The 15,617-nt window shown below is 51.3% G+C and overlaps 1 protein-coding gene and 1 long non-coding RNA gene across 9 annotated transcripts in view; one reads left to right on the top strand and one right to left on the bottom strand.

Moving 5' to 3' along the window:
• The window catches only part of POC1A (POC1 centriolar protein A), a 101,626-nt gene that overhangs the window by 49,158 nt on the left and 36,851 nt on the right, over positions 1 to 15,617 (top strand). For all 8 annotated transcript variants that reach the window (XM_058726707.1, XM_058726705.1, XM_058726706.1 and 5 more), the window contains 2 exons: positions 3,187 to 3,255; positions 5,953 to 6,051. In XM_058726707.1, coding sequence (XP_058582690.1) covers positions 3,187 to 3,255; positions 5,953 to 6,051 — 168 coding nt within the window. The remainder of the gene's footprint in view (positions 1 to 3,186; positions 3,256 to 5,952; positions 6,052 to 15,617) is intronic.
• LOC131510085 (uncharacterized) lies at positions 342 to 2,900 on the bottom strand. Its single transcript, XR_009260895.1, has 2 exons — positions 2,689 to 2,900; positions 342 to 2,591 (listed from the first exon to the last, which is right to left on the bottom strand). It is a non-coding gene; the product is annotated as an uncharacterized LOC131510085 (long non-coding RNA).

Genomic DNA, 15,617 nt, shown 5'->3' on the forward strand with positions numbered 1-15,617 from the left:
TCTGGAGAGGCCCCTGGGTCTTGCCTGGGAGAAGAAACAATTTGGCAACATTCCTGCCCTGAGCTGGTGAACTAATGCATTGAGAGTAACTGATTAACCAAAAAGAATAAGCCACCTTGAAGGCAGAATGATCTCAACGTGTATCACATTGGATCAGTGTCTGTGACAAAAGCGCCCGTCAAGCCCCCATGGTTTGGAAGCTACAATGCACTCCAAAATGTAACTGCTGGGCTAAAGAGTAAATCATTGTGGAAACTAAATGTTTGGAGGTGGCCACCAGTGAGAATATTGCATATTGGAAACTTTGAGGATGTATCTAGGGTGGTAATCAGAGGCAAATGTGTAGCCTTAAAGGAGTTTATTTAAAACGGAGAGAGATTAGAAATAACTGAATTAAGAGCTCAATGCCAGAGGTCACAGAAAGATCCTGAAGCAAGAGAAGACTGGAGCTCGAAATGAGGACCCCTGAGCAGGCCAGTGGGGCTGGAGCACCAGTGAGGGCAGGAGGAGGGGCCCTGGCGAGGTTGGTGGGGGCCGGGGTTGTCTGGGTGCCGAAGGGTTGGGATGATGTTTGTCAGTGGTGGAGAAGCTCGGTCTGCGTTCTAGTCCCTGCTGGTTTTGTCCCACAGCAGAGCCTAGGGCCATCTGCTCCCCGGGGCTGTTTTTGTGGGCCACAGACAGACAGGCAAGAGCGTTTGTGGAATGTTGCTCTTTCCAGGAACACCAAGGTACCTGGTGTGGGAGCTGAGCAATCCTCTGGGTAAATGGGCACTGCTGGGGAAGACCGTGGGTCTCACCCCCAAGATTCCCCTTACTGCTTGTATGTTGCTGGCATCATCCCCAGAGAGTTTCCTGACATTTGGACTCCGGGGAAAGCGCTAGCCTCTGCTTTCTGGTCCCAGTCCCCCACCACTCCACAGGCTACCGGCCGCCTTCTTCAGTGGTGCTGCCACTGCTTGTCCTCCAGCAAGTTTTTTAAGTTTACTTATTTTGAGAAGGGGAGAGAGAAAGTGAAAGACAGGCTCCACTCTGTGTCAGCACAGAACCCGACATGGGGCTAGATCCCACGTACCGTGAGATCATGACCTGAGCCACAATCAAGAGTCAGACACTTAACTGAATGAGCCACCCAGGCGCCCTTGGCCTCCAGAATCTTGTAGGCAACTTGGCATCTGGTGGCTGAGTGACAACAGGAAAGGAGACTGGCTGATGAATATTTGTTTGGTTCCTTAGTTGCTCTGACTTCTTGGAAACCCGCTATTCCTCAGTGAGCTCTGGACAGGCAAAGAGCCTGTCTCTGTTGACACTGCGTGTCCTGGTTTCCTTCTCTTTTCCCTCTTCCTTTTTTGTTTTTCCTCAAAATGAAAATAGCTTTGTTGTTTTGTTTTTATATTAACATAGCAATACCGTATACTCACTGTTTAAGAGTTCGAAGTATGAGGAATTAACAAAGATTTCCAAGAATCAAGTGAAAGTCACCTGAAATTTCCATCTCGCACCCCACTGTGTTAACCCTTGGGGATTGTTCACCCGGAAGAGTATTAGGGTGACGCGTGATCTGCTCCCTCCCGCACTCGGCCCTGCACTTGTGGCTCATGATGCCTTGCACCTGGCATTTCACACTCCCTGGTGTAATTGACGTTCCCCATCATAAGAATGGATCTCCTTTGTCCTATTGGTTGGCCATATAGGACTCCTGACTGCCCTGAACCCCAGGCCCTCGGAGACCCATCTGTGAGAGGAGGTGGGGAGAGGCACAGGGTGGAGGCTTTGTCTCTGACCTCTTGGGCCTTGGTCTCTCCTCTGGGACGCATCACCTGTAGGAAGGGTAAGCGTGCAAACCATCCTCTGAAGGTGAAGTGGGTAAGTGCAGGTTAGTGTTAGCTGGCCTTGTACTCACTTTCGTCTTCACCACCTTCATTATGGGCACCTTGGAGAGGAGGGGCCGTGGATACAATGGGGAAGTGTGGGGGTACATATTCCTTCCTGCCCAGCGTACCCAGGGGCATCTTTCCACCTGCCTGTCTCTTCTGGGCAGGCAGAAGCTGGTCTTGTTCCATGACTTCAGATCCGTTTTTTAGCCCAGAACTTCTCTGTCTTTTCCAGCATCGTGGAGGTGTGTCCCAGTGTTCCTCTTGTCCATGGCTCCACCTCTTATGTCTGCCCCACGGCCGGAGGCATCTCATTTGGGCAGTTGGGGCTCTTGCTGCTCCCTGCTCTGGTCTGGAGGAACTGAGGTGGCCTTTGTAATAGTGGCCATGCTGTCATCAGTTAGGAGAGAATCTGTTTTATCTGGTTTTTCTTTGGGAATGCCAAGTACTACCACACTGAAAGTTTGGCCAGGAGGAAGAGATGGTTCACGGTGGTGTGTGAACAGATTCTTGCTCCGTGCATCTTTCTGCAGCAGATTTCAGGCATGTGAGGAAGAGCCCTCCCTCTTTACTGGAGGAGTATGCGCCCCTGCTCCAAGCCCGGATAAACTCACGGGCCCTCAAAGCACTGCGTGGCACAGGTCTGGCGTGTCCCTTCCGATGGTCATGTGGACCTTCAGCACCTGGGAAGCTGGAGCTGGTACTTCTTCCCCAAAGGTCCTAACATAAAGAAAGTGATTTGCACATTAGAGGGAGATGTCTCGTTGCTCCTCTGTTCAGACACCTTTCATAACCCCCTCCCCAGCCTCCTTCCTACCCTGATTCTGGCCTCTTGTGTCACCTGGGCTCCCTGACTGCACCCTGTTTCTGCTCATTGGCTCCTCCTCAGGGCTGCACACTTCTCTGGTCAGCTGCAGCGTGGTGTCGGGGAGGAGCACGACCTGGGCCAGGGGGACCCAAGTTCTGGTGCCAGTGCTGGGCCTGGGATAAGTAGGTGCACCTGTCCGACCTCCATTTTATCCTTGGGAAGTGGGCACAGTGATGGCAACCCAGCAGGGCTTTCTGCCCACCTATGACCCCCCTGGCTTGGCCTTTGTGCTGTCAGTGGTGGTGGGGAGCAGAGGCCTCAGCAGTGACACTCACGGCTGAGCTCTGCAGGTGTCTCTGCCAAAGGTGAGGGAGGACAAGGGGCTAAATGAGGCCCTTAGCCCTTTGTCCTGCTGCTGCTCCCATTCGGGAGCTTCTGGTTTTCTTCCTGTGCATTTAGCATCTACGGTGACCTTTGGTGTTTTTTCTTGTTTGTTTGTTCTGACAGGGTCCAGCCACCACTGTTGCTTTTTCAAGAACGGGAGAGTATTTTGCTTCTGGAGGTTCTGATGAACAAGTAAGTAAAGATTGGTCTGAGACATGTTGGCTGGTACTTATCAGAAGAGAACAGGAGGTCAGAGCATCTTGAGGATGGGCCAAGTTTCACTAGCTTCCTTGGTGGCTTTCAGCGACCATGAAGGCTGGCACTTGGGGTGGGGTACTTAGACCCAGGGTGCTCGTCTCCTTAAAGCAGGTCTCCTAGGGGTGCTGACCCCGTGGCAGCATCTTAAAACCCTAACTGCTCAAACCAGCATGGGTTGGAAGGATCCTGAGCTATCATTGCCATGAAAAAGTTAAAATGAAGGTTCTTAATAACTTCTTTTTCCTGATGAGATAATTAGGGGATACATACATAGCCTGGCAATGTGGGCAATGTGGCAAAAGCTTCATATTTCATTTAATCCTCATGGCGGCCCTGTGGACAGGGCCTCTGGTCCCTCCATTGTATGATGAGGAAACTGAGGCTCAGCAGATGACAGATATCAGGCTGCCCTGGAGCCCCCACCTCTGTCATCTGCCCCCTTTGCTCCTATTATGCAAATAGTTTTGAGGGATCAGATTTTCAGACTGCATGGCTGCAGGGAGAAGACATGTGTGAGGAGGTCCTGTGCCATTTTGTCACCCTGTGTGCCCAAGCTTTCTACCCATCAGCCCAGGTACCTCCTGCCCAGAATGTTCTCTGTCTCTTTTTTTTTTTTTAACGTTTATTTATTTTTTTATTTAAAAAAAAATTTTTTTTTCAACGTTTTTTATTTATTTTTGGGACAGAGAGAGACAGAGCATGAACGGGGGAGGGGCAGAGAGAGAGGGAGACACAGAATCGGAAACAGGCTCCAGGCTCCGAGCCATCAGCCCAGAGCCTGACGCGGGGCTCGAACTCACGGACCGCGAGATCGTGACCTGGCTGAAGTCGGACGCTTAACCGACTGCGCCACCCAGGCGCCCCACGTTTATTTATTTTTGAGAGAGTGAGAGAGTGCAAGCGGCAGAGGGGCAGAAAGAGTGAGAGAATCCTAAGCAGGCTCTGTGCTGCTGGCGCAGAGCCTGACGCGGGGCTCATACTCGCGAACCGTGAGAACACAACCTGAGACGAAATCAAGAATCAGACACTTAACCGACTAAGCCACCCAGGTGCCCCCAGAATGTTCATTCTCTTGATGCTGGGCCTCACAGCTCTGCTCAGCCAGAAGAGTCCCATTGGCCTTCCAGTGAGCCCCAACGCCATTCCTGTGGACCGATCCGGGTCGAGTTTCTGCCAAGAAAGCAGAGGGTTGTTGGAAGCTCTTTCAGCACGGCTTGGATAAGAGGCAGTGTGTGTCTCCCCCGACCAGCACTGGTTTCTGTGCTAACCAGACAAGGGAGGAGGAAGACCAGGGGGACCCCTGAGCTGTCCCTGGGTGTGGAGGCCTGGCTCATTGCTTAAGCAAGAGAAAATAGTGCAATAGAGTCATACTAGAAATAGTCATGGTAAAAGAAAGTCACATAGTACGAGAGGCAGCCTGGTAGAAAGTAGGGCTTCCGCCCACTCTGGGCCCTCCTCAGGCAGCCACTCCTATCAGCTCCCTGGCTGCTTTATGAAAGTCTGCTCTGAGAGCCTTTTTGGAGAGACATTTGAATCTTAACATTCGTAATACTGTTCTATTCCCGGGAATTTTTCAAGACTAGCACAGTTACAAATGGCCCTGTGAGCAAGGGGGTGTGTGCTAATTCTGTTTGTAGGCGGGAGGAATGAGAGACCTTAATGGCCATGATTCAGGGAGCGGTAAACGGTAGGCTTCTCTAGGAGTGGCGAACAGCCTCAGGAAAGTGTTCTGCTTATGCTGAGTTTTCGTCTTACCTGGACACAGGGCTTTTCTGTGGTCTCACTTGAGCACTGGCCACGCTCCACAATTCCTGCTGTACTGGAAGTGACCCTGGCAGAGGGCAGCCACATGGGGCTGATTCTCTCCAATAGGAATGTTCTTGCTCCCCAGCAGGGCTGTTTGCCAAGCTTTTGTTGGAGGAGCCTTAGGATGTGAAAATCCTTCAAGTGGATTTGAATAAGGGGTGGAATAAGGGGTGTGTTGCCCATGGCTCCCTGGGTACCAGTGTCTGTGCCAAGCTGTCTCTGTGAGGTCAGAAGATCATCCCCTTTTCACAAATGGGAAACTGAGTCACAGAGAGGTTGAATCCCTTGCCTAGAGCCACACAGTAAGGGACGGAGCTGGGAATTTGACCACAGTGGTCTGGTGTAACAGGCCAGGCCACGACCCTCGGGAGCTTCTATTTTAGTGGGGAGACAGATGATAAATGAGGAAGAGGGACAAAGAAATTAAATAACTACGAAGTCTGATGCTATGGAGGAAATAAGTAGAGAGCTATGATAAAAGTTAGTAGGAGGCCAGGGAAGCGCTCTCTGAGAAGATGCTGTGGAAGAGGACACTCTAGCTTGAGGAGACAGCTACACTTGGGCTGGGACATGGCAGGGAGGGACCAGCAAGTACAAAGGCCTCGTGGCAGCATGCAGTGAGTCCATCCCGATGGACTTCTCGAGGCCTGTTTGGAAAGCCTGGGAGGTGGGGCAGGTCCCAGAGTTGAGCTGGGGTGTCTGGTGGGGACTATCCTGCCACTGGCCTAGAACTTTCGAGGTGGCCTCTGGGCTCGCATTTTCCATGAAGTAGGACTGGCAAGGGTTTTTCTCCTCCTGATTCTCTGTGCTTGTGGGTCTTGGCAGGTGATGGTTTGGAAGAGTAACTTTGATGTTGTCGATTTTGGAGAAGTCACAAAAGTGCACAGGCCCCCAGCCACCCTGGCCACCTCCTCCAGGAATCTGGTAAGTGGCTCAGCGGGTATGTCCTGAGCCCTGAAACTCTGGTGGTCATGGCAAACAGTGAATAATACTTCGGCGCTTGTACTTTGTTTCAAATATAGAATTAACAAGCAAGACGTGAGGACTGCAGGTGCCGAGGCCCCCTGCCATTTGGTCAGGGGGTGTTTCCATGGCACATGCTACTGATGGTTGAGGAAAGGAAGGACCTGTCCCCTGCTGAGGCTTGGGCCACAGGACCCTGCGGGAGGTTCCTAGAGGGCGTGGGGCCTGGGCCACAGCTGGGACGGATGGGAAAGGCCCAGCCCTGTTGCTCTCACTTCCCTTTTTTTTTTAAACCATGGAAAGGAAGTTCCTCAGCCACAAGCCATTTTTAGTACCTTTGTCGGTAAAAGGCCATTTGGTGTTCCCGAATTAAGATAGTTAATGGTATTTTTTGACAAATATTTTGGGGGAAAAAATGTTTGAGAACTGATATGATCTCATTGAATAAAGTTGCGTTCAGCTTTGGCTGAAATAAGCTTTAAAAGCTAAGGATGTGGAGCCCTGAAGGTTTTAAGTGCCAGTGGCCATAAGCTGTTTGAATCTCTCCCTCCTGGACCCTAGAGGCAGTGTAGCCTCTCCCACCCATGGAAACTGGCCTGAACAACAGGAAGCGGCTTGCCCAAGGCCCCCAGCAACTCAAGGCTGGCCCAGAATAGAACCAGGAAGTCTCTGAGTCCATCCTGAGCTTTCTTTGGCTCCAGCAGAGGGATCCCCCACCCCCAGTGTGAGATACCCACACACACCCACACCCCCCTAAACATACCCATCCTGTGTGTTGGGGCTTCCTCTAGGAATAGGCCAGCTTGAGATTTAAAGTTTTCTTCCAAGGGTTGCCTTAGCTGGGAGGTTATGTTCTCCTCCACATTTGCTAATGAATAGCTGATTGTTAGCTTTGGGGTTTGTTGGGGTATGACTGGGTTGCATGGTGGTCTTTTTGCTGCTGTTTGGTCTACCTAGAAAGGCATCTATCTTCTTCCCTTTCCTTTCCTTTCCTTTCCTTCATTTCCTTCCCTCCTTTCCTTCCTTCCTTCCTTCCTTTCCTTCCCTTTCCTTCCCTTTCCTTTCCTTCATTTCCTTTCCTCCTTTCCTCCCTTCCTTTCCTTCCTTTCCTTTCCTTTCCTTTCCTTTCCTTTCCTTTCCTTTCCTTTCCTTTCCTTTCCTTTCCTTTCCTTCCTTCTTTCCTCTCCTTTTCGTTCTTTCTTTCTTTCTTTCTTTCTTTCTTTCTTTCTTTCTTTCTTGAAATGTTTCTTTTTTTTTTTAATTTTTTTTTTTTAATGTTTATTTATTCTTGAGACAGTGGGAGACAGAACATGAGTTGGGGAGGGGCATAGAGAGAGGGAGACACAGAATCTGAAACAGGCTTCAGGCTCTGAGCTGTCAGCACAGAGCCCGATGCAGGGCTCGAACCCATGAACCGTGAGATCATGACCCGAGCCGAAGTTGGACGCTTAACCGACTGAGCCACCCAGGTGCCCCTGAAATGTTTCTTTTTTTAGAGAGAGTGCAAGGCAGGGTGGGACAGAGAGAGAGAGGGGACAGGATCCGAAGCAGGTTCTGTGCTGACAGCAGTGAGCCTGATGCAGGGCTCAAACTCACAAACCACAAGATCATGACCTGAGCTTAAGTTGGCAAAGTCTGATGCTCAACCAACTGAGCCACCCAGACACCCCTAGAAGGCATTTTTCAAACTGCAGGACTGGGATCCTATGGAGTCTGTAGCATCTGTTCCCTATCTGTTGGGCATTCGCAATAAATGAGGTCCAGCCAAGGCCTTTATGTGTGCTGCCCTGTTTATCCCCTACCTTGGCCGGCTGGGTGGGCAAAGTTACTACTCTTACTCACAGATGAGACATCTGGGGCTTAGTCACTTGCCCCAGATGCCTGGACCTACAGACTCACCACGCTGGCCCCTCTGAGCGAGGCTGCTGAGCTGGAAGCTGCAGGTGGCAGAGGGCTGCCTGTCAGCTTTTCCCCATCCCAGGGAAGGGCACTGCCACCTGTCTCTTGGGAATGGTCAGTAACCATCAGCAAGGGGAGAATCCTGTGCTCCTTTTCTTGTGGCTATTAGGGAAGTAGCTCAGGCAAGCCACCTCTTGTCCCTTCAGTCCTGCTCAGATATGGGGTGTGGAGCACCCTTGCATCCCAGAGCTGTGGGGCCTGATCATCTAGCATGAAGGTGTTCGGGGTGGGGGAAGCCAGCAGGACAGGGCAGAGTTTGGCATGGATGGGATGCCAGTGCTCACCAGTGCTCAGGAAAACCATTTGTTCCCCTACTACCTTCAGGCCCACGACAGAGCTGTAGTCAGTTCCACTGGGCATCACCACATGGTACTCAAACAGAGGAAAGGATATGGGCTCTAGGGTCAGAGAACTGGGTCTGAACCCTGGCTGTCTGGTCCCAGACAAAGCACCTGCTCTTCCCAAACCTCTGTTTTCCATGATGGGACCTGCGTACCCCTTTGGCGGGCTCTGAGGACCCCATGTATGACAGAGCTGAACTCTGCTGACCCACACCGTGACTTGACTTATTAGTCCTGAAATTGTTCTTTGTTTATGGCTCTTCCCTTATTTGTCACAAGCCCCTTTGGGACACTGAAGAGATGTATGGGCCCTCATCCAGACACACCCATGCCAAAGCTTGCACACCATGTGGAGTACACTTGTAGGAGTGTGTCTGATCTCCTCCCAGGCCAAGAGGAGAGCTAAGGGATTTTTTGTTTGTTTTGTTGCATTTTATATACATGACATAAAATTTCTTCTGTTAGCCATTTTTAAGCGTACAGTTGAGTGGCATTAAGTACATTCATGTTGTTGCACAGCCATCACTGCCGCCATCCATAGAGTTATTTTGGTCTTCCCAAACCTTGGAGAGCCAGCACTGCCTGGTGGTTAGTTTTGCCCCCATGGTGGGTAGGGAAGCAGACGAGTATAGTCTCACCTTTCCTGCCCAAAGGCTTCCGTGGCACTGAGATGTGGTGACCGATCCCATGGCTGGCCAGGGCATCTTAGCTTCTCTGGGGGCCCAGGTGCTCTGCAGCCACGTGCCAGGAGCCAGTGCATCCGATGAGCCCCTGCCCCTCCAGCTATCCATATACTGTTCCTCCAGTAACCCATGGGTTCTCAGCCTCGACACTGCTCATCCGTTGGGACAGATACATCTTTGTTGTGGGGGCTGTCCTGTGCATTGTAGGGTGTTTAGCAGTATCCCTGGTGTCTACCCACTAGCTGCCAATAGCATCTCCCCACCCCCCTACTTGTGACAACCAAAAATGTCTTCAGGCATTGCCAAATGTCTCCTGGGGGGCAGAATGGCCCCCAGTCAAGAATCACTGCACTACTACCTCAGGAGTGAGCCCATAAGGGAGGCTGCTGCAGAAGCGGGAGGAGTGTGGGAATGAGCCTGGGGGTAGGGATGTCCTTGTGGCAGGAGGCATGGAGACGGCACAGAGGGTGGGCCACGCCGAGCCTGCTCGATTGGGCCAGATTTGGGCTTATCCCCGAAGCTGTGGCTCAGGTCTCTAGCCTATTTCTAGCAGAAGTCTATTTTATAAAAATGTCATTTGGCCTGTCACACTTTGGAATCTTCCAGAGGTGATGGTAAACAACAAAAAAAAGACCTTTAGCAACTTGATATTCTTCACTTACAATTGGAGTGTTCTTGTCCTTCCTGCCTGCTGGCTTCCCTGGCTCCAAGATAGTAACCAGTGAGTGGTTTGGTGGCTGGCCAGGGTGGCTTGGCTTGGCCTGTGCCCCAGGAGCTCTTGGATCTTATGACCCCTCCCTCTCTAGCTCCTTTTGTCCCCTGGCCCTTGGACCCTAAAGCTGCATGAGACACACCTGGGCATTTGGGGCATCTTAGGAAGCCACCAGGCCAGGTACCTTGTGTGTGGTAGAGTATGGCAATCTAAAGCCAGAGGCAGGCCCTCCAACAGAGCATGGCAAGGGCAGCCCTACGAGCATGTGATGGCCCCTCTGCCCTGGAAAGCCCCCTGCCCAGGACCCTTGCTCGGGCCGCAGCATTCAGCTCTCACTCTTGGAATGAAGGCCATCCTTGAGCTCACTCTGAACAGAGCTCTGTTCACTGCCAGAGCTATTTTCAACCTCTGGTTGAAATTCACAGCTTATTTTTAGGCACATTTCATGTTGAAAAGCACAAGCCATTTCCCAGCCCTCCAGAATGAGAATAAAGGGTTCCGTTTTCTCTCTGTTCTTGGCTGAGTTGTGGAGGAGAGGGTTTAGGGCTGTGGCTGGGGGGGCTTTCTCTGCTTGGAAGGCTGCAGAGGAAGGACTCCAGTCTAATAGCTGGGCCGAGGTGGGCAGGAAGCTCCATGCTCTTCCCCATGACGTACTGCAAGGCCGGAGGGAGGTTGGGAGGGCTGCTTGCGAGCAGGTGAGTGCCTCCCAGAGGGGCTCATGTCGGGACAGAGAGTGGGACCCCCACGAGTCATCTGCAGCAGGTGCTTGTGCTGGGGGTTTTAAGGGTCTGGTGCTTAGCTCTGTCCTGTGCTGCAGCCCTGGCCTCTCTGTTTCCTCCCTGTACTCATCTACTCAAGTTCTAGCTCCTTCCTGCTGTTAGTGCTTCGGAGCCATCCCTGAGGTCTCAGGGCCACTGTGTCTTGGCTGACCTTGGATTTGGCCATTGCCTCCCAAGTCCCAGCTACCATAGGACTGGTTTTTACTTCAACCATAGAGGCATTTTTAAACCACTTTTAACAAGGATGCATTTATTCTGATTTACTCTTATTCTTGCCTTTCCTCCAAATACCTGAGAGCCCATTATGCAATTGGGAAGGAAGGTTGTGCTAGGCAGGTGGGAGGGGAAGAATGCAGAATTCTAGGTAATTCAGGAAAACTGAAAAACACTTCCTGAGTTGTCAGGCCTGGCTGCCTTCCAGTTCAGACAGTAACCTTGAGTTCAGGGGCCGAGGGCTTTTCTCCCTCAACCTCAGATGGGGAGGCACCAGGCCCTCCTTCATGAGATTTCACGAGGTGGTACATGCCAGGCAGGCACTTGGAACTGTGCCTGGCACATGGCAAGTGCTCACCAAGCTTTAGCTATTTTTAAAATGTTCCTCTTCCTTCCTCTGTCAGACTGAGGGCTGGATGAGCCCCCTGCCCAGTTGGGGAGATTGTTGGAGTGGGGAGACAACATGCAGGAAAGGGGGCAATTCTGACCTAGATAATTTTCGATGTTGACTCCCTTCTGCAGGTCGTCTTTGTGAGGTCCAGTGAGGGTTTTAGACCCTTGCAGGAATCTGTTCTGCTTCCTGATGAGAGACCCAAGTCCTCTGTGCTCCCCACCCCATGACTCCTCAAAGTAAAGTAGTTGGGACCCCCAGAGCCTCAGTGCTAGAATTGTCCCCAGGGGGAGGAGGCTGGGTTAGCTAACAGTATCTGAGGTCTCAGCCTTCTCTGAGGATGGCCTGTTTCTTCCTAGTTCTGGTTCTGAGGGTGAAGCCCCCACCACCTCCCGCACCCATGTTTCTGCTCTCACATTTCTGTCTTGGGATGCTACACGGGGCTTGACTTAGGGGTTTTGGGCTCTGATTCCAGTCTTGGCACTGGATCTTACCCCATGCTGAGGATCTGGGGGTCCTGGGTTATCACCCGAAGCACTTACCTGGAGGAGTCATAGAGTTGAGGCAGGGGATGGGGTCCATTTCCACTTGCCTTATGGATTTCCATCTGTTTGTGAGTGTGGAGGACTGGGGTCTCTTGCTGATAACACAGATTTCTGGCTGGCATTTGCTTTCAGTAGTAGGGAGAAGTATGGATTCAAGGGATGCTTGATAGGCAAGGCATTTTGGGTGTTTACAGCAGGGTTGAACCCCAAATTTATGTGTATTGGAGGGGAGCCTCTCCTTTCTCCCACTGGCCCCCATTCTGGCTCTGAATTTCCCAAGATTGTTGTCTGGCTCTTATCAGCAGGTGAGTCGGAATATGCTCAGATACTTACGTGTCTTAGAAGAGGGTTGGTTTCATGGAAGCCAGACTCTCGACAGCCTTTAACAACTTGGTGGGCAGTTTAAGAGCTGTACCGCCCCTGTGTGCTGGTCCACAGTGAAGCTAGGTCAAATCTCTCCTGTGACCTCAGGCAGTTTGTCTTGATTCTCTGTACTCAGATTTCTCCCCACTGGTCCACATTACATCCTTTAGGCATTTTCCATTTTAGGGGCTTACTGTGGAAAAGATCATCCTGCAGGGGTGGGGGTAGGGTCGCCGCAACAGCCTTTGCTGACTCTGGGTGGCAGAGGCCCTCAGACAAGATGTCTCACTTCACACTCAAGTTTCATTTTCGTCACCTTTACTTGAGAGGAAGTCATGGAAAGTGCTCTGGGTTTCTTAGTTTCAGTGGGAAGACAGAGACTAAAAATAAAGAAGATTCAATATTTGTTACCAAGTTACAATTAGTTAATTTATTTGTTGTGTGATTGGGAGAGGGGCAGAGAGAGAGAGGGAGAGAAAGAATCCCAAGTAGACTCCTCACTGTCAGTGCAGAGCCTGATGCGGACCTCAACCTCACATACCATGAGATCATGACCTGAGCCGAAACCAAGAGTCAGACGCTTAACCGACTGAGCCACCCAGGCGCCCTGTGAGCTACTATTTAAAGGAAGTTCCTGCTTGAATCAGAGCATCCTTGTACAGTGGCCGGGAGTAACGTGGCTGTGTGAAGTCTAGAAGCACCAAAGATTCTGATGCTTCCCGCGGAGGGGCTCTTTGGGCCCGGGATCAGTGTGGGGAGCTGGGCTCCTTCCCTCAGGGTCCGACTTGTGTCTGTTACCGGGAAGCAGGCAAGATCTCTCCTTTTCCTTCCAGAGGCTAAAACTGACTTTATTGGGAGGTGGGTCAGGGCTATCCCAGCACATGTTAAATAATTACCGTGTTTACCAGAAGAGAGAAGTTGCCTTTGGCAGTGCAGTGAGGAGACAGGCCCTTTAACATTTGACATAGATTGCAGCAAGCCTCTTGCAATGGTTCTCAAACCTTAATGTGCTTCAGATTCACCCTGAGGCCTTGTTAAACACAGTCTGCCCCATTCCCAGAGCATCTGATTTGGTAAGGAATTTGAAGTTTCTAGGTGATGTTGATGGTCCAAGGACCCACTTTGAAGAGTCACTAGTCTACTGGAAAACAGTCTAGCCAATTGTGACCATGGCATCCTGGGCAGGGACGTAGGGGGAAGAAGAGAGCCTCTGTCCATCTTGGGGAGTTTACATGGCTCGTGGGGACTAACTATAGTTTGGGAAAAGCACTTGGGGGATTGGGGTCCCTTTCAGCCTAATTTGGAGAATTGTGGTCCACTTCTTTCCAAAAGAGGAAAAGTGGTATTGCATTGGCTCTAATCTCAGTCTAGCGTTAAATTCCATCACTTCCCTGTGGGCTCTTTAAACCCAGAGGCACCCAGTAGGCCCTGCTTACAGCTGGGCAGGCAGATGTGTGTTTTTTTTAGCAGCCAGGATGCACTAGGAGGGAGGATGGTACCCAGGGCAGCCCTCTATGGGCCTCTGCCACCTGTCTTGCTGTCTTGGCTCCTTTTCTGCCCGTCAGTGCTGCTGCACCAGTCCAGTCACCTGCTCCTGAATCCACGTCCTGTGGCTCACCTGCCTCCTGCGTTGTCCTCAGTATCCCTGACTCCTGCCTCTTGCCCTCTAGACAGCGATGCCTATATCAGCTCCCATCCTCCAGAGCCTGAGGGGCCTTTAGGGAAGCTGACAGGTAAGAGTCTCTGGCACCCAAGCTTGAGATGGCCTGGTGCTTATGGCTCAACATCTAAGCCCCCAGGTGAAGGTCTTCTTTGTGGAGCCTTTTGGGGAAGTGCCTCCAGGCAACAAGAGTAGGACTAAGTCCCAAAACAGCAGCAACAGTAGTGGTGGCAAGAGGATGGGGTTGTGGGATGAGACAGAGTCTGCGTCCCCTTCTCTGAGCGGCCCCTTTGAGTTGTAGTTTCCTGCCACTGGAAAAGTCTCATCCATTCCACAAACAGGTAGCTCCCTATCCAGAGAAGAGTGGCAGGAAGGCCTATCCAGGAAGGAAAAAAGGCCTATTTAATGACTTAAACCAACAGGAGGCATGGTTTCAGAAATCCTGGGCAAGGCATGGTGAGATACTCACAGTGTCATGAAGATGAAAGAACCTGCCTCTGGAATCCTCACAAGGCCCGGGGACCCTTGCGTCTAGTTCTGCGTGTGTCAGGATACATCGGGAGCATAAACCTGGGCGCTCACACACACCTTTGAGAGCTCTGTTATCTCATTCAAGGCTCTCAGAACTATCTGCTTTCCTTTCGCTCTGGCAGCCATAGTGTGGGTTCAGGGTCAGTGGAGATTCCACGTTGCATGTGGGGAAATGAGCCTAAATCATGGGACAGTGTGCAGTGGGATCCTGAGACCATGATGCTTTGCTACCAAGCATGCATGACCCAGGGCCACTGCTGTGATGCTGCCATTTTGCTGACAGTGGTAACAAGCGTCTACAACCCTGTCAGGCCACGCTGATAAGTCTCCTTCACAGAAGAGCCAACAGAGGCCATGTGTGGTTATAAAACAGAGAGGGTGGGCAAGAACTGAGACTGTTGGGATTTGAGAGTCTTCTTCAGTTCCATGCTATTTTTTTCAAACCCAGAAACCTAAAAATGGAGGAAATGAGCCACAAGTGGAAATAGACCCAGTTGCTTAAGTCTGACTAAGACTTTGGGCTGCCTTCACCCCACCCCCCCCACCCCCCCGCCGCCCGCCCTCTGTTCTCCAGCAGAACTATACTCAGCCTTTCAGCTTCTTTCCAGATGACATTTCCTCCATGCGGCCTTCCCTGGGAGGCCCGCGGGTTGTGAATTCTTCCCGCCCCACCTACTGGAGCACTCGCTCTGCTTGCTGGAGCAACCCCTCTTTCCTGTAGTCAGTTATTCACTGGTCTGTCTGGTCTCCCCAGAGGGCTGGGGCCTTGGTCTTCTTGTGGTGCCCAGCATGTAGCTGGAACCCAGAATGCTCTGGAAATCAGAGCTCGGTGGACACCTGCCTGCAGCCTATGGGCAGCATGGGTTGAACCTGTGAGGCAAGAGGCAGGCCCTGGCTCTTTCTTTTGGCATTTTTGATGGTCCCAGGCTAAATGAAGGAAATCACTTTCTGGCCTGGTTTGCCACTTTGGGGGCAGGTGCATGGGGTGGTATGGGCAGTGCCTGGGCAGTGGAGCATGGTAGAATCTGCATATCTGGACTAGAAGTTTCAGTACTTCTCATTTTCAATGGAAAAAAGCCCTTTGCAGTTTATATTTTCCAGATTGGATGGCAGTGTTGGCCCATGTGTTGTAAGGGTGTTAGATAGTGCTTGTGTTTATGTTCTCATTGGTTACCATGGAAAAAATCAGAATAGATGGTTTCCATGGAGATTATCTTAAAATTAGTTTCTTTGAAGGTCTGGACATTGCTGCAGGGTTCACAGAATGCTTGTGGTGACATTGGGGGCTTTCTCTGCGGCAATGCCAAAGGCTGGTCTGAACATTCATGGATTGAGACAGATCTACCTCCT

This window comes from Neofelis nebulosa, chromosome 4, assembly GCF_028018385.1.
Source record: "Neofelis nebulosa isolate mNeoNeb1 chromosome 4, mNeoNeb1.pri, whole genome shotgun sequence".
NCBI classification, from domain to species: domain Eukaryota; kingdom Metazoa; phylum Chordata; class Mammalia; order Carnivora; family Felidae; genus Neofelis; species Neofelis nebulosa.